The sequence below is a fragment of the Falco punctatus genome, assembly GCF_963210335.1.
Source record: "Falco punctatus genome assembly, chromosome: 13".
Classification (NCBI taxonomy): Eukaryota; Metazoa; Chordata; class Aves; order Falconiformes; family Falconidae; genus Falco; species Falco punctatus.
In genome coordinates, this window is record NC_137593.1 from 14,947,592 (window position 1) to 14,970,321 (window position 22,730).

Genomic DNA, 22,730 nt, shown 5'->3' on the forward strand with positions numbered 1-22,730 from the left:
CACTGCATTTCTCTCAGGTCTTGGACAAGGGTACAGTGGCTGCAGATGAAGATGCTTTCACTTGAGAAGCATTTTTCTCCTATCAGAGAAGAATTTTTATCAATATTACTACTCACCATGAGCAAGCATCCAGCAAAAACAGTAAATCCCTTCGCATGAAGCTGTTTTGCCAAAGCATGTCCAAAACCTTTGTCGCAACCTGTTACGAGCACCGCCTTCCCTTCAGCCTGTGTGGGGAAAGACAGAAATATGGTTATCATCAGATATTGCAATGCTGCAAGCACCACCAGCAACATAGCACAGGAGCAGCTTGCAGCCCTGCAGCCAGGGCCACCCAGTGTTTAGGAGATACAATTCCAGCTGCAAGTCACAGCGGCCACGTACCTAGCTGCACACTAACCTGGCCACAGCCTAAACCCAGCGATTTCAGCGGAGCTTCTGCTGGGTCAACCAGTGTAAGTACACAAGGCGGCAAGATTCCTGCCTAGAAACACAACCAGCTCCCAGCTAGTGTGAAACTAAATTTATTCAGTTGCTGCTCTGCAGCTATTTGTGTTGCCTTGATACCTGGAGTAGAACAGTAACTTTCTTTCAAGTATCAGCGACCAAAGCAGAACAGAAACATTTCAGAAGTTAGTGATTTACCAGCTCATAGGCATTGTAAGAGCAGCATAAAAAACATCCAAATGATAGAATGTCACTTGCTTGAACTGTACAGCAGCTCCTTTAACTGCAGAGTGACTATTGTGCTCCCCACCTACTCCCACTCCATGCAGTACTTTCCATGCTGTATTTTAGCATGTGGGAATGTGACTACAGGTTAGGGTTTCCTTCTGAAACACTGCAGTCTTAACAGGAACAATTTATCAAATCCTACAGTTCTGTCCTACATTATTGTTATATTTTGACTGATGGATAAATTCAGAGAAAAGATTTGACACTCCATCTGGTATGACGCAACGGGCTTATGATAGATCTGAAAACAGAATCACAAATCCTGAAGAGAAGCCTGTAGCAAAACATTGCCCATTCACCCTCTTTCTTTGTTTGAAAGCCATCTCCTCACCACAGCTGTGAAGCAATGAACTCCTAATGCTTCACCCAACTAGCAGGCACTCAGCTGCAGTGCTACACATTGCTCCAAACCGAAACCACATCCATAAGGCAATAATATGATACGGTAATAAAGATCCAGAGAACGCAATAAGGAAGTGAGATCACTTCCACCTCTGTGGAGGTGTCTGCAACATACCCTGTTACTATATTAAAAACAGCTGAAATATGAACATCTGTATTTTATTCTACTTACATAGGAATTGCACTGGCTCATTCAGCCACTTTTTCAGACATAAATGGGCAATCACCAGTGTTCTCTGATCTCATTTTGCTGACATGCATGGTAGTGAAGTAGCAATAAGGAATAATTGCAGGGTGATAGCAATCAGAGAATTACTGCACAAACTCAAGATGAGCCTAAGCAGAGAGCAATATACAAATAAGCTACACCCTATCCTATAACTCCTACTGAGTTTACTGCTTTCAAAGGGGAATCATGACCTGAAGTTGAAATGAGAACTGATCAAAAGTCTATCTTACAATCACCCACATTAACACCAGTTCCTTCACTCAAATTGCACCCAGCTACAGGGTAGCTCTGGTAAGGCTCTGAAGGTAGCTACAGCTAGACAAAACATGAGCACATACAGTGCTCAATCCTAATTTAATTTACAACAATACAACTCCCAGAGAGATAACGATCAAGTCAGATCACAGAATTTGCCAAGGTTACCTCCCACAATAATTCAGCAAGCTAGCCCACAGAAAAGAAAGGATTTGACTTTTTTCTCTGCCTCCCCTCCCTAGACCCTTTGCCTCTGAATCCTGGAGACAGAGAACTTCCCAAAAGAGCAGAAGCTGTGCAGGAAATAAGGAGCTGCAATCAATTCCAAAATCCAACCTTCAACCATCATTAGCTCCTTCATCAGCTGACCTGATAAGGACAGAGCTCAGCTGCCAGAAAAAAAAAGCAATTTGCTGGGCTGCGTTAATGTGTGCATCTAGTTTTAGCTCTCAGCAGCTGTTTTGTTTTCTCTGGTTAAAAGAAAAAAACAGAAACAACAAATCAGACCACCAAGATGTAGACAGTAAGGAGGAGGTTTGCAAATCCTCTCAGCTGTCTATAATAGGGAGAAAAGTGAGGAACAACTTACAAAGTAAGAAAGTTCCTGTGATTATTTGTTAATTATTTGCCATTATCCTAATTTCTATAACAAAACATGTGATTACAGCAGCATGGTTCATAATAGACCAAGGCCCCAGCAGCACTAATGAACATTTAAAGACCCCAGGGGTGTAACAGATCTTACATCTGTAGCTTCCCCTGTCTTTGTGCCATGCCTGATGGGCAGACAGCTCCCAGGGATGAGAGCAGGAAGGCAACCCCATGCCCAGCCGAAAAGATCCTATGCCCCAAAAAACTCTGAACATGGAAAACCCCAGTCACCCTTATAGTTTGAATGTCCCCAGATAAGGCCTAATGGGTCTCGTTCCCAGAGTTTGATAAGGTCAGTCTGCAGCTTACCATTGGATACAGTGCTGAGATAGGCGGAGAGGACTAGCTATCACCTCTCTAGCAGGCATCACAGTGCCCGTAATCAGCATTCTGGGGAACTTCAGGTGCCAACGGTCACACAGTGCTCTCAGGAAATACTGCACAGGAGACGGCACTCGTGTACAGTGCTGCCAGGGCACCCGGGACCTGCGAAGACTGCAGAATAACTTCTTGTACTGGAGGTGCTGCTGTGGCATCTGGGCAGGGCAGCGCTGCCTGTATCCTCACTGTGTGACCCACAGCACCGTACCACACGCTTCACAGCTTAGCCCCAGCGAGGCAGCTGGATTTTAACCTGCTGCCAGCTCAGCTGCACAAGCCTCACTAGCTTTTTCTACTAGAATATGATTGCTTTATCAAATAGCAGGATTTATTTTATGCATGCAGGTGATCTATCAAAATTATACACATTTATTGCAAAAGAAGCTACTTTTTTTGCCTCAGTCTCTCTGGACAACGCGGAACCTGCCCTGCCTGCCCAGTATCTTTTACTGTGTCACTTGTTTTCTGGATCCCGCTCCATTTTATACCCTCCCCTGACCATCTGCTTGCTATCAAACAGATTAATTCACAGATGAGAGCAGATGCGCAGTAAACTTCACTTGTTCGCTAGAGCCAGGAAGTTGAGATTTTCAATCCCAGGAAAAGAAATTGAAAATATTCACTAACGGGAAGGTATTTTCTCAGGTGGGACAGGGATGGGGAACGTCAGAGGGGCAGGGTGGATGGAGGAAGACTGAAGTGGGGGGTTGCAAAGAGGCCAAAGCTGTTATCTTGCGGTCTCAGAGGGGCTGGACTGAGCTGGAGGCCCAGGAGCAACATCATGTTCACTTGCAGCTTCTTCCCCGTTGCTGCAAAGCTGTCTGGGGCGTAAGCAAGAGCTATGTTAGCTCCAATTCAGTGAAAGAACCCCGGACATTTTGTGTTATTTTGTGTTCTTTCTTAAAAGCATATAAAAGAGATTGATTATGCAATTCTGCCCCAATCACAGGACTTTTTTTTTTTTTCTCCCTTATGCACATTTCCAGGTTTAGAGTGCCGGAACACAATCCACGCACCCACTGTTTCGTGAATCCCGTGAGGCAAAGCGGGGTTCCGCGGCGGCGGGCCCGGCAGCCCGCTGCCACACCGGGGCCGTGCCCGGCTCGGCATTTGGCCTCCGTGGCAGCGCCCGTGCGAGCACCCACCAGCCCGGCCGCCCCGCCGGGCAGCGCCGCTTGGGCCGCCCGCCACCGCCGCAGCCCCGGCCCGCTGAGCCTGCGGCCGGCGGCACAGGCGGCCCGGGAGGCGCGGCGCCATCTTGGGCCCCGGGGCAGCCTCCGCCGGCCGCCCCCCGGCGAGCCCCAGCACGGGCCGAAGCCCCCGGCCCCTCGCCGCGGTACTCACGGGCAGGGCGCGGCGGGCCCGCCGCGGCAGCAGCAGCAGGAGGAGGCGGCGGCCCAGGCACCGCCCGCCGCCCGCCAGCAGCAGCGCGGCGCCCAGCAGCAGCAGCGCGGCGCCCCGCATGGCCGCAGCCTATCGCCGCCGCCGCCCGCGCCCGCCCCGGCCCAGCCCCCGGCCCGCCCCCCGCCGCACCCCGGCAGCCGGGGCACCGGCCCAGCCTCATTCAAACGGCAGCAGCGCCAGGCGGGCCCGGCGGCTCCAGGTAACGCGCGGGCGGCTCCCTTCCGCCGCCCCGGGGCCTCCGCGGGAGGGGGGCGGCCGGCTGGGGAGGGTCGCGGCGGCAGCGGCAGGCCGGGCTGTGGCTGCCGGGCCGCCGGGTGACATTGCCCGCCCGGGAGGGGGACACATGATGGGGCAGGGTTGGCCGCGGCGGGGGGCGCCGGCATCTTCCCCCTGCATCCCGCCCCGCTCACCGCGCCGAGCGCCGTGAGCCCGCGGCAGCCGCGCCCCCGCCTGGGGCAGGGCCGGGCCGCCCCCCGCGGTGTGACCCGCAAAACGTGGCGTGGGCAGCGGCCGGGCGCGCCGAGTCGGTGAAACCCCCCGGATTCCTGGCGGGTACCGGCGGCGGCCAGCGCTGCGGAGCCCGGGCCGCCAGCTCGGGCCTCCCCGCCGCTCTCCGTGCGGTGATCCCGGCGGTTTCAGCCGGGGCCTGTTCCCCGCAGGCCCCGCCGCGCCCGGGCCTGGCGCACACAGCCTGGCGGACAGGCACCGGCTTTCCGCTGCTGTTAAGAAGGCTGCAATTGAAGCCTCGTTAGTTTTTTGTGTGCTGGATTGCCTTTATCCAAGATAAATACGACCGAAGCTAACTTTCTCTGCTTAACTCTCGTTCTTCAGCTTTTTTCACCCCGTAGTGAGTTTAATGGTGATTCCCTGTGCGTAGTCTGGTGTCGGCAGCCACCTAATTACAAAGAAATATGTTTTTAATCACGTGGCCTGTAGGAGCTGTAAAGCCCAGGGATTGTTTTGGAAACGTGTAGCATAACGTCACCCATGACTTCAAGTAAACTACGTGAAATAATTTTAAAGTAAAACAGAACTTCAAGTAATGTATTTCATCTAAGTACCTTAATTTTTAGCTGTTGCGGAGGATATAGGTAAAGATGCATTAAAGAAGGAGAGATTTACACTTCGTTTAAATGCCTCCCAGCTTGTCAGTTTACTTATAATCTTTTTCCTTATTTAAAAGCATTTTGGGATGGTTGAAGGTTGAGCTCTTTATCTCCAGTGTGAGGGACTGCAAGGGGGAAAGATGAGTTCCTTTGGACTTTATTTTCTTGTTGAAATACATCAAGTCAGCATGACTTACGAAATAATTGAGCAACTAAAACAGAGGTGCTATGTTGTATTGCAGAGTTAAAGGAGAACAGTCTTGCTGTTGGTAGAGCGTGTTAATTGAAAGCATGTTGGCTACCAAGCTGTCCCGGCCTCTCCTGAACTTCTCTGTGAAAGCCCTGAATTTCAAGGACCCATGGAATGGCTTCAGGTAAGTAACTTGGTGGAGAAGGAGTGAGGTCTTACACTGAGGGCTCATTTGATTTCAGTGGGACAGTTTATTTACAGAATCTCAAGATGGCTGAGGTAGGAAGGGACCTCTGGAGGTCATCTGGTCTAACACCCCTGCTCAAGCAGAGCCTCCTAAAGCTGGTTGCCCAGGACTCTGTCCAGACAGCTTTTGAATAGCTCCAAGGATGGCGACTCCACAGCCTGCCTGGGCAGTCTGTGCCAGTGCTCAGTCATTGAGCTGAGCACGGAGGAGATGGACTCTCTGCGCAAGGAGGGGCTGGCAACTTTTTTTTTTTTTTTTTTTACACTCGGACAATTATCTCCAGTCAAAAGGGGGTTGAGTAAAGCATTAATTCAGTGTCAAGCAAGGATTTATTCCTGAATATCAGCAAGTAGACTTCGTTGCAGTACAAGAAACTGTCATACGTTTCTATCACTTCATTGAAGAGGCAATGAATCCCATGAAACGAGACAATTGAGAGGGAGGGTTTTAGTGAGAAATGGAGGTGGGCTGAGTAATGAAGCTAGGTTTTTTTGCTGAACATGAACAGAAAATTTCCTGTCTAATTCAAATTCCTAGCTCTGAAAAAATACCTTTTATATTGATATATGATGAGAACCCTACTAGCCCAAACTTGGAACCAGTTGAGTGCTTTCACTGGCTTTGCTTTAGAGCAGGGTTCCCGAACAGTGGTGCGTGAACAGCTGTTTAAAAGTGGCTTAGAGCCCGCTAAGTGGGAACTGCCACCTCCAGTGTTCTACTGCTGTTGATAGTGGTGTCCATCACCATCAAGGATGGCTCCCATGACAGGCAGTTGTAGAGACTGAAGATAACCAAGCTGTTAAAGATTTCTTATGCAAACAGCTGTAGACCTTTTATCTCCTGTTTACTCCACACACACCAGCAACTAAGTACCATGCACACTAAGTACCTCTATCTCACCTGGTTCCTGCCCTGCCGATGGGATGAGGAGGAGGGCTGGAAAAAAGGAAAAAAGATTAACCCCGTGGGTTGAGATGAGAACAGTTTAATAATGGAAATAATAATAACAATAATAATAAAACATAATCATAATGAAAAGGGAGACAACAAAGAGAGAAATAAAACCCAAGAAAGACAAGTGATGCACAATACATTTGCTTACCACCGACTGATGCCCAGCCAGTCCCTGAGCAGCGATCAGCCCCTCCCAGCCAACTCCCCCTGGTTTATACGCTGAGCATGACATTCTATGGTATGGAATATCCCTCTGGCTAGTTCAGGTCAGCTGTCCTGGCTCTGCTCCCTCCTGGCTTCTTGTGCACCTTCCTTGTTGGCAGAGCATGGGAAACTGAAAAGTCCTTGACTTCAAGTAAGCCCTACTTAATGCACTGATGTTTTAGCTGTTGCTATTAACATATTCTCACAGTAAATCCAAAACCACAGCACTGTACCAGCTACTAGGAAGAAAATTAACTCCATCCCTGCCAAAACCAGGAGAACACCAGAGCTGCACTGGCAGGAATCTGCTATGGCCTTAAGTATACAAATGATTTATTTATTAACTTAAGAAAAAAAAATTCAACATATTCTTTTTTTTCTTCTTTTGTTTTGTGTGTTTGTGCTTTGTGCATCTTGTACTCTGCGCAAGAATGTGTTGTATTTTTTGAAGCACCCACAAGCTGCTAAACCTTGAATGGAAATCCAACTGTTCATCTGAAAGACAGTGTTGTCACTATACCAGTATCTGAATGCATTGAAGTAGCATTTATATACTTGGTTCTTCAAGCTGAGGACTGCCTTTTCTGGTGTAACTGAACAAAACCAAATGCATGCTTATAAGCACAGATTCAGTTCAAGGACCATTTGTGCATTTAAAAAGTCTCAGTTGCGGTCTCTAGAATTCAGTCATGCAGAATGACAAAAGTGGCTTGTGGTACATTAGTGTACCGGGCAGGGGCTAACATCGCATACACTTCGTAGCTGTTTCCTCTGATGGCATTCCTGCTGATCAGCAGCCAGCATCTATTTTATGCCCTTGCCTTCAGGTCAAGGTAGGTAGAATGTCAAGTACTTATTCTGTAGAGGTTATTGTGAGTGGAGTGCAGCAAATCTGTTCTGCAGTGAAATAACATGACCAGATATGACACTGAAAAATAAAACCCAAGTTCTTGCAGCTAAAAAATGTTATGAACATTTCTGGGCACTGTGCGGCACACTAAGAAGCTTATTGTTGAGGTAAAAGTTCCAAGCCAGGGTTGCAGGTCAGTGGTGTTAACACAGACTTTTCCTGCGGACTGACTTTTGCAGCAGTTAAATTAGCAGCTATTTCAGGAGCAGATTGGGCTTGTGACACTCAAAGTTAGAAAAAGAGCTGAACTGTTGCAGGAAGGTGAGTGGATACTGTTAGCTGAATATAAATCTGCTCCTTTTCCATCTGGTTGAAAGCCTCTGCCCTAGCAGACCCTTTTTTTAGCCTTGTTTTCCCAAGACTCAGAGGCCAGAGTGTCTGCAGATTGCTGTTCAGTGTAGCACAGGTCACCCTGGGAGTGCCTGGGATGTCTGAGCAGGAGATAATTGTGAATGATTATGCAAATTCACTTAGAAGAGCAGCCTGGAAGATAAGCTGTGCTGAAGGATAGATGTTGTTAGAGGAGGCAAAGGGTAGGGGAAGGCCAGAAGGCTCTGGGAGGGCAATGCAAAAAAAAATGCCCAAAGCAAAAATGAAAAAGCTGATATAGTCCAGGAGGTGGCTGTCAAGGCCAGAGGCTAGGGTCCTAAGGTCGCACTGGTGTGTTGTCTAGGCCCAGTCTTTGTGAATGATGACAAGACCTAAGACAGCATGATGCTACTGGTAGCATAGCTTTTCTAAATAGAATCTCGCTCCCTGGAAGGCATTGTTGCTTTGCTGTGGTCTGTCTTTGTAAGCACTTAAATAAGCGTTTACATAAACCATAAGGTTTACCTTCCTGGGAGTCAGACATACTATGCCAAGGAGCTTCAGATGTGCATGGCAGGTATTGCTCAAAGACACAGTGTCTCAAACAGTTGCAAAGGGCGGATATAGAATCTATGAGTATCTAGTGGATAGACACTGCAGAGTAAGAAGTGTCACCCAAGATGATGGAAAGGTGGAGCTGTGTGTAAAAGCACTGAGACAGACCCAAGCAAATTCAACCTGAGGCTGGGTATCAGAGACAATGCCACAGCAGAATACTTTCATCAGACAAAAGAATAACTTCCCATACCCCAGCTATGTGCGACTCTTAAGTGAGAGTGTTGTTGCTGTTGGAAATAGAAACACCATACTGCCTGTACAAGTGTATACCACCACTTGTGGGTGGAGGGAGCTCTATGCCAGACCAGGAGCTATTTTAGAATTCTTGGTAATATCCAGACAGCTTCTGCAGCTGGAAATAGCACTAAGGTCTTCAGAGAAACAAATGTTTCATACTGTAGGAAACACATAGGCTCAGACTTAGGAGAACTGTAGACTGGATTCTGTCATCTCAATTGACAATCTACATCATGTACATAGGCAACACTACATTAAGTGATGTGTAATTTTCATGTGTGTGCTGCAGCACCAGGATATGGATAAGTTATTCCATGCCTGATTTTTCTGTTTGGTTTTTTTTTTTTTAACAGGCCAGTGCAAAGGTTTTGCTTCCCTCTCTTGTCCCCATATGGCAGCCGCTCTTATGCAAGTGAAGTTGATCAGGTGAGTGTGATTGTGACTTCCAGGAACTATTTCTGCTAAGCTGGGGTTTTAAAATCCATGAAGCCTGGTGACCAAATTTGTCTTTCCAGTTTGCCAGAAAGACTCTGAGCTGGACCTCTCGAACATACTCCACATTCTTTCCTAGCATAGAGCTTCCATTGACGTAGCACAGTACATGCTGCTAAGGATGGAAATAAACAATCAGACTACTGGGTTTTTTCTATTTTTGGAACTCACACAGCAGATGAAATCTTCCACCTTAGGGTGGAGGGAATTTGCATGACAAAATCTTAATAAAGCACTCTTGTGTGGAGTATGGTTGTGTAAAGAGATGTAAATAAACCATAAGTCCTCATCTCTTGATCTGGAGAGTAGTCCTCTTTAACAGCCCTCTGCTTGAAGGTGCTAGCTGGCTAGGAAAGGTGCCAGGCAAAGGGAAGATGGATGTTTTGCCCTCTTGTCTGTCTTGTGGCACAGAACTCAGCACTGTGACAGTACTAGAGCATGTATATCTAGCTCTGTAACCCTAGGACAGCATCTCAGAGTAATTTAGATATGGCCCTTGCATTGCTGCTGGGCTTCCAGTGTGACCCTGATCAGTCCCTGTGTATGCTGGAGAAAACCAGATTTCTAGTTTGTCAGATAAGTTGGAATGAATTGTAAGTAATTACCTAATCCCACCCACAGCAGCACCCTGCTGCATCTGTACTTGTTGCTGCTGGACTGTTTGATACACCAGGCAGTTTTTAAACATGTCACTTAACTGCTGCCTGTGTTTGGGTTAGAAGAAGGGGTTTGAAGAAGGAAGTAGGTATACTTCTATTTAAGTTGTAAGCTGGAAAAATAAGACAAGCAAAAAACAAAGACTGATGACCAACTGGTCTTAATTTCAAATATTAAGCCCACTTAATTCTGCTTAGCTTTTAAAACTTGGTACTGGAGGGTTTATGTGCTAGAGAGAAAGATGAGCAAGCAGTCAGTGAGGTTGTCCCATATCCTTTCTTCAATCAGACGATCTTCATCATGTTCTCCTGTCTGCTTTGAACATATAGGAGTGTTGCAACACAAACAAACCAGTAGGCTGCAATAAGGCTTTACCGTTGGTCAGATTCTACTGTCTGTGCTGGACCACCTTCCTCCAGAGACCAGACCACACCACTCTTCCTCTCCCCCAGTCCTCAGGGCTATTTAACTACTTAGCAGAACGAGCTACAGCTGCACATCATCCATGTCAATCAACCCACTGCCTCTGAGGCGAGGCCACAGCTGCACATTATCAATGCTAATCAACCCACTGCCTTCATTCCTTTACGTAGGAACAGTTCCTACTGAAAGGAAAAAATGTCTTGGGAACTGTCTGATGTATTTTCAGATTTTAGGATTTATGTGAACTGCTGGATAATGGTGGTTTGATTGGTCACTTTTCCTTGGGAGCTTGTTGCCTGAGGTGCTGAACTTCTCTTTGTGCTGGGAGGACAGTGATCCTGCCTCACTGGAGTGAACTCTGTATGAAACCTTCATTTCTTGTCTTCAGGAGGCACTGGGTGGCAGTAGCTGGCAACGAGCGTACAGAACGTCCCTGGAACGGGCTGCTCCCGGCCAAGGACATGGTTTTGTTCTGTGCACTGCAAATCACTGATTTCAAATACTCTATTTCAGTGCATTTTGTTCTGTTTTGTTTTGCAGATTGGCAGCAGAGCTGTGCTTATAACAGGTTGTGACTCAGGGTTTGGATTTGCCTTGGCCAAGCACCTGCATGCCAAAGGCTTCGTTGTTTATGCTGGCTGCCTGCAAAAGGTAGGGAAAACAAAAACTCTATTCTTCACCTGTGGCACGTGTGCAGACATGTAGCAAATCCAGTCTTCCTTCTTTACTTTGCACACCTTTCTGCCGAGGAGTGGGAAGGCGGTTGGTAGCCCAAAGGGAAAGACACGTGTTCTTGAATTTTATAGAACATAACCTGGTCTAGACCAGAACCAGCACTAAATGGTATCTAGGCAGGTTCTTATCTGCATCATAATGTTGTGGTTTGTTCCATATCTGATGGACTGGAACCCAAATCTAATTTTATATGCTTATTCATAAGCAAATTTTGGGATCAGGTTGAGTCTGGACCTCTGGCCCTGCTCTTAGACTGTACATATTTATGCAAGGTTTATTTTGATTAATTGTGACATACAGCAAGCTACCAGTGATTTTTATAGCATGTGGTAGGAGTGTATTTTTCTATATTTATGAGTATAGCCATGCCTCAGTGTGTATTGAGGGTCTTCTGAAACTGCTGTGAAGGTGGTAAGAGCTCCCCTAGTGCGAATACGAGCAGAATCAGGCCACAAATAGCCTAGTGATGCAGTCTTGGTGCACTCTCCAGGGGCGTTCTGTACAGCAGAGATGCCTGGCCACGGAGAATAGGAGAGGGCTTTAGCTTCTCTCTCTTTATGAAGCGTTGCGTTTTCTTAACTGCGTGGCCATTTCCCAACAGAAACAACAGAAACTTCTTGGGATATCCTGGGATGGGTCACTTACTTTGATCCTTATCTTTTAGCTCACTCATCAAGATGCATAAATGCATCTTGCATAGTTATATTATTTAAAGAGAATTTGCCAGGTGTTTTTTAACGTTATCAATACTCGTTCTGCTATCAATTTTTCCATTATGATGAAGTTTTGCTTAAATTATTAGTTTCTTTCTGCTGCTTTTTTTTTTCAAGAGAGAAGTTTGTGTTTCGCTAACTCTGTCCGTTGTGGTTTCAGCTTTGGATCAAGGGTTTTTTTGTTAACCTGGGCTCCCTCTACAGGCTTCACAGCAGAACAAGACACAAACTGCTGCTTTTCAGAAGGTGTCAAGAGAGGGTAGATGAGTACTTTTTTGGCAGATGTTTCTACTCAGCTTTTGTAACTGAAGATCAACATTAGAGAATATAAGAATGCTGCAGACTTAAAAAACACTGTTTAGAATAATAGCCTGTCTCTGTGTTGACAGGAACAAAAAATTTCAGAGCTGCGAAGTTACCTCTGGGTTTCACTTCCTCTGTCTGAGCTGCCAGAAAGACCTGATTTTCAGTAAACATGTCTTTAACTGTCACTGAAACCTCCCTTCCATTTTGATGTCTTCAGTACTCATTCTACTGAATGCATCTTAGTGCAAAATCTTGGCCTCTGACAATTTTAGCATAAACTGACATGCAGCAACATGCCAAGACTTTTAGGCTTTCATCAATATTTATTTTCTTGCCAAAAAATCAGCAGAAAGCTTTGCTATATAACTGTGTAATTAAATACTAGTTCTTTAGCTGAACTCACATCCCATGTTCCCAAATCTGTGTGACACTGGCAAGACTGGTAACAGCTGTTGTCATCACAAAACCACCATAAAATGCCAAAGCTCCTTAGTTAACAGGTTGGCTGATGTGTCTTCAGGCCATATACTTTATGCAGAACTGCTTTGTAGAACTAAAACAAGTCCAGAAGACTGAGCTGGTTTTTCATTGTGCCACAGGTTTCACTAGCAAAACCATAATCGGAATTCTGCTCAGAGTGTACTTATTGCTGTACTGATTTTAGGGGCAGAAAAAGCCTGGTGTGTTTTTAGATGCTAGGTAGAAGTGGAGGCAGAAATAAGAAGTATCATCTTTAGCTTGGGTATGTTTGACCTAGCCCTGACAGAGACGAAATGACTATGAAACTTGCGTGTTATTTTCATGCGACTGTTTTTCACAGCACACCTGCACATCGGAATGATACTCCAGCTTGGGGAGCCATTGTGACCTCAGGATATACACTGTTCTTAGGAACATTACATCCTTAATGCAGATTAAAAGTGTGTGCAGTGCTGACTCCTCATCAGGAAAAGTTTCCTAGAGTGGCCAGATCCTGAGCGCCTGATTGTATTTTTACTGAAGGAAACCTGAGAGGTGCTTAGAGTCACAGCTGAGGAGAGCCCAAGGATGGTTCTGTGCTAACAGTGTGCTGTTTCACAGTTTCATCCTAACATTTTCACTGGCAAATATATTCATGTGAGAGTTGTGTTGATGCTTCATTGCCAAAAGACAGCAGTAGACTGGATCCGGTGAACGATCACGCTGCAGCTGTCTTATTTTTATCTCTCTGGTTAATAGCTGGAGGAGCCAGCTGACACAAGATGAAGAAGGTATTTTTCCATCAGTATCCGTTACCAGCAGACATATGTGATGCTTGTCACGGCTGTCAGGAGTGTCGTGGAACCCCTGTTTGCTTTGCTTTGTGTGCTTAGGCCTGTTGTGGTTGGCAGGGGGATGAGAAGGCAGAGGTTATCTGAGCAAGCCAGCATGCAGGTCAGTTACTGTAGGCCTTAATTGTATGAATTGCATTTTGATTTTTTTGTAGTAGAGAACAAAACAAATACGTCTAACTGGTGAAAATTATTTTGGATATTTAAATAGCCAAAAATACGTAATTAAGTGAAATGCATTTTCTTTCAGTTTTTGGACTCAAATGTGGCTGACTGCTTGGCATCAATGCAAAGCTAATACTGTACAGATTGCTTAACAAGAGCGCTCAGAGCCACAGGGTGTTATGTAGCACTTCAGGGGCACACTGATAAAGATATAAGCTGAAGCACATGAGCCCCAGAGGACAACCATGGAAAGCGGAAGATGAGGCAGTGGTGTGCTTTTTCAGTATGCAGTAGTTGGGTCCTCTTATCCTCTTGCCGTGGGGATAGTGGACCCTGGGGTGTAGCTTGAGAAGGTCCTTCCATTGCTGCGTATGGGCCTGGGGGTTGTGGGACAGGCAGCGTCCTGTGCCACGAGAGCATGACACAATCCTAAGGTGCCTGACTTAAGTACACCCATCTGCCTTTTCTGAAGAGCCAAGGGAATGACCCTGTGGGTCCGGGTTAATGCCTCGAGTCCAACACTTGGCCAGGATCCCAGCCCCAAGGGTCCCTGTCCAAGCTCTCAGCTAGCTGCACGTGGCTGGGAGGCCAGGAGGGATGTTGACTTGCTGAGCCAACCGCGTAAGGGAGGAAGAAGTGGATGCTGTGATGGTCCCAGTAGAGCTTATGGGGCCTCTGAGGCTGGTGTGTTGCTGCGGCCCAGAGATTTTTTTTTAGCACCTTGCAGACCTGGGGTCAGGGAAGGAAGCTCCTTGGCTTTATTGTTCTTCCTCTTCCCATTAGCTATATCTGCTGTTTTCAAGGGACTTGCATGCTTGCATTTGCTGATTCCCTGTTGGCATTCAGTGCTTTGCCATGCACACTGCCTGTGGCACCACAGTGCTTTTGAGTGAGCAGGAAACTTAGCACAGAACTTTTATTTTCAATCGCCATAAAACCAAACACCACTAAGCTATGCATGGGACTTTTAACTGCTCCACTTTGTATGCAGCATGCTTCCGTGTGAAGAGAGTGCAGTAGATGCCTTCTCTTTAGGACAGGCACTAACTGGTATTAACAGTCTGTGGGTGGAATAAGGAAGGGTGGAAAAGAAGACAGAGCAGGCATCAGGTACTTAAGTTAGTGAGCTGTCTGTAAGTGCAGTGGATAAGCCCGGGAATGAGAAGAGCCAGGAGGAGGTTTTTTTGGAAGACAAGTGGCACAAAGATGGGGACGTATGGGTACCCTCATGCGGTCTCTAAAGCATGGTGTCTGAAGGGAATTCTTGCTCAGGGGGGCAAATGAGCAGCCTCGGTTCAGACTGCAGAGATGAACATCATCTTGTTGACAACTGACTGCTGGCAGTCTCTGACGGGGAGCACCTGTGGCTTGAGGTGTTTAGGACAATCTAATGTCATTCAGCAGTCAGGAAACAGCCCTGCTGTGAAGAACTGGCCTGTTCCAGGTCAGAGGAAAAAAAGTGTGTGTGTTCAAAAAAGCCTCATCTGCCAGGAGTGAAGAGCACTCCAGTTTTTGCCAGCTGATGCTGACACAGTAAGTGGAGCTACCTGGAGGGTTGTGTGGTGGGGAGAGAAGAGCTGAGCAGCCGTCAGATGATCCCGTGGGACACGGTCCGTGTCTAGCCTGTTAACGGGGGGTAAAAGACTTCCAGTGAGGGATGATGTTGAGGGGACAGAGGAAGTTTCTTACAGTAGAAGGTTTCTTACACCTTCCCCAAAGGTGATTTTTCAGAGCTAGACCTCACCGTCCTCTACAAAAGTACCCTGGAGTGGCGAGCACAGTCCAGTAGCTTACAACCATGGCAGCAGTTCAGGCGTGATCCCAAACTCACAGTAATGTCCCATGTCTGTGTCATGGAAGCACCATAGCCAGGCTCCCTGGCTGTGATGGGACTAGCTCTGGGCATGGCAGCCTTGTTCACAGCATCTGGCCCATGTGAAAGGTGTCTCAGGGGTTTGCTGCAGTTAACCGGATGGGATGTGAGTGGGTGTGTATATACTGGGGGAATCTTGTTCTGAGGTGGAAAAAAAGGAGAAGAAATAGAAAATGGGAGAGAGAAGAATCTCATGGGGCGAGGCAGAGAAGAGAGCAAGATGCTGGAAAAGAAGCTGGGCAGAATTGATAGCAGGCAAGGTGGACAGGCACTTGATGGGACTCTGTAGGAGTCCCTTGGAGGCAGAAGGTAGGTTTCCATGCAGTGGGAGCTGTGTGTATTGATCAGCTGAAGGGAGAGAGCAGTAGGCAGGTAGTCCCTCCTCTAGGACCGTCACTCCCAGAGCTGGCAGTGTGACTGAGAAACGTGCAACATACATGTGCAGCCACTCACCGGCTGTTCTATACCGTACCTCCACCAAGCTATTTGCTGTGCCACATACGCAAGCCAAAGTGAGGATGGCAGCACATTCCCACCACTGTGGCAGTGGGGCATAGCTTCATCTCAGGAGCTTGTACTGGGCAGGGGTTGCCTTGCTGGGGCAGATCCAGCTCTGGCTGCTTTCTTGGTGGCTGAAGCAGTTTGTACCAGCTGAGTCAGCGGCAGGTCTCGTAGTCAGATGGAGATGCTCAAGGAATGGTGTTCTGCAGGAGCAGCCCTGTCTGTTCCTCTTCCTCTTAGAACTGCAGGACTGTCCTGATTATTCTGTGACTGCCCTGTGCACTCTGTTTTGCTTGATTTGATGGTTGCTATGCATTTGACATTCTAAACAAGTTCTTTGGCTGGATTCAAACCAGTGCTTTCCTTTCCCTCCAGGACACGGGAGGTGGTGGCTCCAAGGATCTGGACAACATGAACAGTGATCGAATGAGAACTGTCCAGCTTAATGTCTGTGACAGCAAAGAAGTGGACCGAGCAGTGGAGCACGTGAATAACAGCCTGGAGGACCCAGAGAAAGGTAGGTGCATGCAGAAGTTTCTAAGGACTTCGGTGGCAGAAGCTCCCTCAGCTGGGCTCTGAGAGCCTTTTCAGGGCATATTTCAAAAGCTGAGCATGTGATTGAAGGCCACAAAGCTTTGAGAAGCAGCAGTGCAGAGCAAATGGCCTGTTAAATGTTGTGCAGTATCAGAAGGCAGCTTCCCACTTAAGATGGCATCTACAAAGAAAACTGCTTTTTTCTCTGCTACCTGCTAGAGGGACATGAGCAGAAATCAGGGTGGTTCAAGGCCCTGGGATTAGCACTTTATTCCTGTGACCTGAAGTTGGTTGTGACTCTCTTTATGTTGTAAAACCTGCCCTGAGGATTGAGGATTAGCAATGGCAATGTCTCCCCCAAGCTTTCAAAAGGCAAAGGAATGGAGAGGTTTTCCAGAGGATTTCCCACGAAGCCAGCAGTGTGTCGTTAATGCCATTGCAGATATTACCATACAACTTTAGAGTTCAGGGGGTTGCTGTAACTGACTTTCTTGGCCTGCCTACCTCATGCTGCTGAGGTGATGACAGCAGATTCTGCTCCAGTACTGTGAAAATCCCAGTTGCTCATGCACTCTTGAAACTTTTCCACCCTTTGGTGAACTACATTTTTCCCCTTCAGAACATCCACACTTCAGCACATGAAGGTTATTTAAAAGCAGAACAACCAGTAATGTTTTATTTTGGATTTTGCATAAACCTATTTCTTTTACTTTTCTTTATATATAATTTTTATGTAAGGATCTTCTATATAAATTGAGTTTTCTAGCCCTGTATTCTCAAGCATAGGCCAGGATGAAGTTGCCTTTTCTGGGCTACTTCTGAGAATGCAGATCTGGACAAGTCAGTCAACAGATAAGAGTGAATTTTTCTAAACAGCAGAGCGAAGCCATCCCAGATGTTTTTTAGTCTGTTTCCTGTGCAATTAGAATATTGTATAAAGTGAATTCATTTAATTCCAAATTCCTTTTTTATCTTTTTCATTTCCAAATGAGTTGGTAGCTTTGCTTGTTGCCATCTTGGTGGCAGCAGAATAAAAGGGAGAGGCCGTGGCATGAATGCCCAGCCGTGTCTACCCGTGCCCACATCCCGATTGTCAGCATTGCAGACATTCTAGTTCTTGTGGCGACACAAGGGACTGTACTTTGAAAGAATTACTCTTTTGTTTCTTACAGTGCCTCTCCTATTCTTATTACTTGCATTTAGGGATTATATGTCGCTTCTTTTAAAATATTACAACAGATAAAAAGAAAATGGGAAGGAGAACAGCTTAGACAAGGCTGAAGTTCTCTGCTGGCTCAGAACATCCCGGGAAGCCTTATTCATGGTATTTTGTGGTTGCAGTGTTGGGCAGTACAGGCAGACCCTGACTGCGGTTATATTTGCTCAGGAGACTGAAGTTCACTCTGGAGTCTCTTCTGTCTGGCTTCCATCATTACAAGTTGTAATGAAAAGGTTGTGTGGTTCAGTAATGTATCAGCAAGGTCTTTTCCAAGCTGCTCTCATTAGTCTCACAGAGGGAAAGCTTTCTGCTTGATTTTGTTTTCTAGGGCTCTGGGGGCTGGTTAACAATGCTGGGATCTCCACATTTGGGGAAGTAGAGTTCACCAGCATGGACACCTACATGGAGGTAGCTGAAGTGAACCTGTGGGGGACCGTGCGAACCACCAAGGCTTTTCTCCCGCTCATCCGGAGGTCAAAGGGTGAGTGATCTCCTCCTGACTGTCGCTCCCGGGAGCAGGTCCCTGTGTCTTGTTCTGTTAGAGGCCAAAAGGTCTGTTGTGCTTCTCTCCTCACCATTGGCCACCTTCATACCTTTGCAGACGGGATGTGACCCACAGCATACACACAAATGACAGATTTCCTAACTGCTCTGGGTTACACAGCAAGGCAGCAGTCCTGAAAACCGGTTATTATTTCTCTTTCCCATCTGTACTGCCTTCTCCTGCAGCATCCCACTGAAGATCTAATCTGTCGTGCCTTCTTTTACCTGTTCACAAGCTGCAGCTCACCATAAATTCCAGTGCCAGGAGCAATCTTTAACTCTATACAAAAACCAGCTGTGGCAGTGCTGGCAGGGTGGGCAGCAGCATGTACTATGACATATTTCTTCCAGGGAAGTTGTCAGCCGTGTGTTGTGTTACTTCGGGAGTTTGTAACTTACAGGAGGTGGGGTTTGTACAGCAAAGGAATGCAGACCTCGAGCTTGCACAGGTCTTGGCGTAAAGGAGCAAAAGCTTTCCTGTACTGGGGCCAACTACCTGACTAAATGAGAGTGGTTTTTACTGTTGAGGCATCCACAGAGATAACAATGTTGTTCTGTGCTGTGTGTGACCCAGAGAGCATTTCTTCCACCATGTAAGGGTAGCCACTTCTGTGGCCAGAGTTGCTCTTTCTAATGCAACTTGGCAGTGAGCACTGATAGAAAGTGCAGAGAGCTGCAACCTGTGATTAGACTGCAGCATCCCCACTCTCTTACCAGCATTCTCCCCAGCCAATATGTATGGCTTCTGGAGAGCAGAAAGACCCCAGCTCTGTCCCTGGAGCTATAATCCAGCTGTCACACAGAAAAGCGTGCAGTGCACTTAGACTGCTCTGCCCCTTAGTGGTACAGGAGCAATCTGTTCCCTTTCAAGAGGCAGACACTAAAAGCCACCATTGGGCTCCTGGATTTTCTGCCTTTGACTTGCAAATAAAGAAGCTCAGCCTTGGTGCTAGAGGCTTTCTTTGCTGCTGCTTCTTCTTGTCTGGGCTCAGCCCTGATTGCTGCCGAGCAATCCTGTTTCCCACCATGCAGGCTCTGTCCAGCCTCTTCCATGTTTCCCGCAGCACTGAGCTTTGTGTGTCACCATGTGCCTGTTCCTTCAGGTATTATGAGCCGGGGAGCACAAGCAATGGGCTTGTTCTCCCACCTGAAGGCCATTGCATAGGACAGCGGTGCTCAGGTGAGCCACTGGCAGATCTGCCAGGCAGCCCTTCCAGATGTGCAGTGGGCGGGCGGCTGCATGTTCAGGAATCTGTTGGGTGGTGCGTGTCAGGTATCTGCTCTGGATGAGGTGCCACCGCTGAGCTGTGCTTTGCCTGGCCTGTGCCTAGGTCGTGTGGTGAACATCAGCAGCATGATGGGTCGGATGGGCAGTCCTGCCCGGTCACCGTACTGCATCACCAAGTTTGGCGTGGAAGCCTTCTCTGACTGCCTGCGGTATGAAATGCAGCCCCAGGGCGTGATGGTCAGCATCGTGGAGCCTGGCAACTTCATAGCTGCCACCAACTTGTACAGCCCCGAGCGAATCAAAGCCATAGCTGACAAAATGTGGGATGAGCTCCCTGAGATAGTGCGCAAAGACTATGGCAGGAAGTACTTTGATGAGCAGGTCAGCAAGATGGAGACGTACTGCAACAGCGGCTCGACAGATACCTCGCCGGTCATCGAAAGTGTCACCCATGCGCTCACCTCCACGACCCCCTACACCCGCTACCACCCCATGGATTACTACTGGTGGCTGCGCATGCAGATCATGACGCACATGCCTGCTGCCATTTCAGATCGGCTCTATGTTTATTGAGGCCTCACACTCCCAGGCTACCCAGGTGGGAAATTTGTTTTAAAGAGAGCATCGTACACACTTCCCATTAGTCCTTTTTAAATTTTTCTAACCTCAATTCATAGTACTGTATTTTAACTCTAAAGGGTTCATTTAAACATCTGACATAACCTAAAGGGCAGTAATCTGCAGGGGGTGCCTCATGGGCAGGAATACGTTATGTTTGCGCAGGAACGTTGATTCTTTGCTATTTATTTCATGTAATCCTTTTTTGTTTTTTTCACCTCAAATACCAGTTATAATAATTATTTAAACTACAATTGCTCTGAAATGTTTTCAGAATAATTTCTGCTGATGGCTGAGCACAGTCTTCACAATTCCTGCCTAGGATGCAGCCTTCACACCATAAGAGTCCCTCCATGCTGTAACAGCAAACTGCTGCCTCCTCGTGATAGAGCGTCCAACAGGCTTTTCTAGGCCTGGTTACAGTAGCCCGAGCCAGAGCAGAAACTATTTTGATTTGGGGATCAGAACTCAAAATGCTTGAGATGCTGAAACTGAGCAACTGACCCTGTCCCTTTGTCTCTTTGAACTATGCTGATGAAACCTTAGAGAAAAGGAACCAGTCTGCTTTTTTTGCATGCTTTCTTGCAAAGGAGTTCAATGATCCAGGGACTCAATCCTGCAGACCTTTCCCACAGGAATTTCTTATTCATATGAGCATTCCCATGAGTGTGAGCAGCTTTACGCACAGGACTGCAGGCGTCAGGATTGGCCTGTAGTAACATTTCTCTTCCACAGTAATTGCACATCAACTCCAGACTTAGTTTGGAGAAGAGTTTCACTCCAGCTCCTATAATTTGTGAGGATCACTGCTGAGTAGAGGGAAGCAAAGAGGGTTATAGTCACATCAGTGAATGTTATTTTTACCAGGGACCTCAGTTACACTGAAGTATTTGTACGGCATCTTACACAGAAGGGCCTTAACCCTGACCAGGGTCTCTAGGCAGAATTGTGGTGCAGGTGATGATAACAATAGTAACTTTCATTGAAGGATTCACTGAGCTGAAATGCATCTAACGACACAAATCTAACAATGTCCATAACAATAAAGTTAACTTCAAGAGCAGTTTAATTTCCGTGATGGTTGTTTACATGTCTGAGAAACATTTGTTTTGTACTGTAAGAAAAGAAAAGAAAAAAAAAAAAAAAGAGCCTTTCATAGGGAATGCAGAAGGAGTTACTTTTTTTAAGCTTGAAAGGCAAAAATAAAAAGTAATTAAAATAACCATTGTTAGTGAAGTTAAAAAGAAGGGATCTCATGTGTTCTAGTAACATACCGTGACGTGATCAAACTCCTTTGGCTTAATAAATGTATACGTGAATGGTAACAAAATTCAGAGGCTCCCTTTCTTTATTTTTTATATATTTAAGGTGAAAAGCTCCTATTCTTTAGTGGTGAGTTTTTTAATTTGGTGAGGTTCATGCCTAGTTTATACACAATGCATTCAGACTCTGATTTGCAGTCTTGGGTCTTACATGCCCATGTTGGATAGCGGAGGACTTTATAGGAGTACCTCTCGTGACAAATATGCCTAACCACTGGATTCTGCATATTCACAGCTCTTAAACCTGCATCTGTACTGGACTCCCACAGATTACAAAGGATTATTATGGATTATTCCCAGGGAGCACGAAGAGAAACTGAGCTCTGAAGAGGGGAGTGGGATGGCAGTGATTCAGTAGGGCAGGCACACAATGGGTCACTGACAGACCCCAAATAAAACCCTGGGAGAGACTTGCTGGCTTACAGACTTTTGTGATCTTCTTCAGAGTCCTAGCAGTGGTAGCTGCATCTTGTGGTGCAGGGCGTATCGCCTTGTTTTCCAATACATGGACATCTCTCTGGTACAAAACATAAAGAGTATGAACCACAAGAGCCCCAGCAGGCACAGGGACTAACTTGCAAGGCAGAGCAAAATACCTTGGATAACAGTGTTTGCTGCAGATAACACAGCGGAAAGAGAAAAACCTTTACAAGAGAAGTTCTTCGTCTAAAAATTTAGTCCCAGGCTGTTAAGTAATGCAAAAAGTCACGTAATTCTGCTTGCGATGCTAGCTCCCAATTTTACATATACCGCTGGGTTTTAATACAGACATCAGTGGAGTTAGATACGGAAGAGACTGCACAGCTGAGTTATCTCGGTTTAGCTCAGAGGCCCCTGAGAGCAAATGTAGCAGATGTTTAATAGTGCTGCATTCATTCCCAGTCAGGAAGATAGACTGCACTCACGTCTACACAGCGTCTCCTCGGGAGGCTTCTGAACTCTTGCGTGAGGTGCCCACAGGAGCTCTGAAGCTGTGCCCCTGCTCTGGGGGCAGAGGAGGTGCGACCGCGCCACTGCTGTGCAGTGGGATTCTAAGGGGAGCGTGTGGCTGCCTGTCATGGGGAGGCAACGGCTGGGGTGCTCCTGTGCGTCACAGCTGTTCCTACGTTTCTGTGTGAGTTTTCCTGATGCTGGGGATGTTCGGTAGCTTATTTGTGGTCAGGAGGGCACCAAGCTGGCTAGTTTTCCTGCTGGGATCTTGGCAATCCCGCAATTTCAGAGTTTGCCCTGAGAAGCGCATTAAAAGCTAATCCCCTCTC

The 22,730-nt window shown here is 46.9% G+C and overlaps 2 protein-coding genes across 4 annotated transcripts in view; one reads left to right on the forward strand and one right to left on the reverse strand.

The window, feature by feature from the left end:
* LOC308072780 (D-beta-hydroxybutyrate dehydrogenase, mitochondrial-like) overlaps window positions 1–4,135 on the reverse strand; it is an 18,341-nt gene extending 14,206 nt beyond the window's left edge. For 2 of the 3 annotated variants that reach the window (XM_080410130.1, XM_080410129.1), the window contains exons 1-2: window positions 3,998–4,135; window positions 117–227 (exon numbers count right to left, since the gene is read on the reverse strand). In XM_080410130.1, the coding sequence (XP_080266256.1) occupies window positions 117–227; window positions 3,998–4,117 (231 nt within the window). In that variant the 5' untranslated portion in view covers window positions 4,118–4,135. Of the gene's footprint in view, window positions 1–116; window positions 228–2,581; window positions 2,978–3,997 lie in introns of those variants that run through there. The other variant, XM_080410131.1, reaches the window with a different exon arrangement.
* On the forward strand, window positions 4,120–21,479 carry BDH1 (3-hydroxybutyrate dehydrogenase 1). Its single transcript, XM_080410128.1, has 7 exons — window positions 4,120–4,256; window positions 5,406–5,537; window positions 9,186–9,258; window positions 10,945–11,055; window positions 16,383–16,524; window positions 18,089–18,241; window positions 19,635–21,479. Exons 2-7 carry the CDS (start codon window positions 5,455–5,457, stop codon window positions 20,102–20,104), a joined length of 1,032 nt encoding a protein of 343 aa, XP_080266254.1. The 5' UTR covers window positions 4,120–4,256; window positions 5,406–5,454; the 3' UTR covers window positions 20,105–21,479.
* Window positions 21,480–22,730: the final 1,251 nt, after the last annotated feature.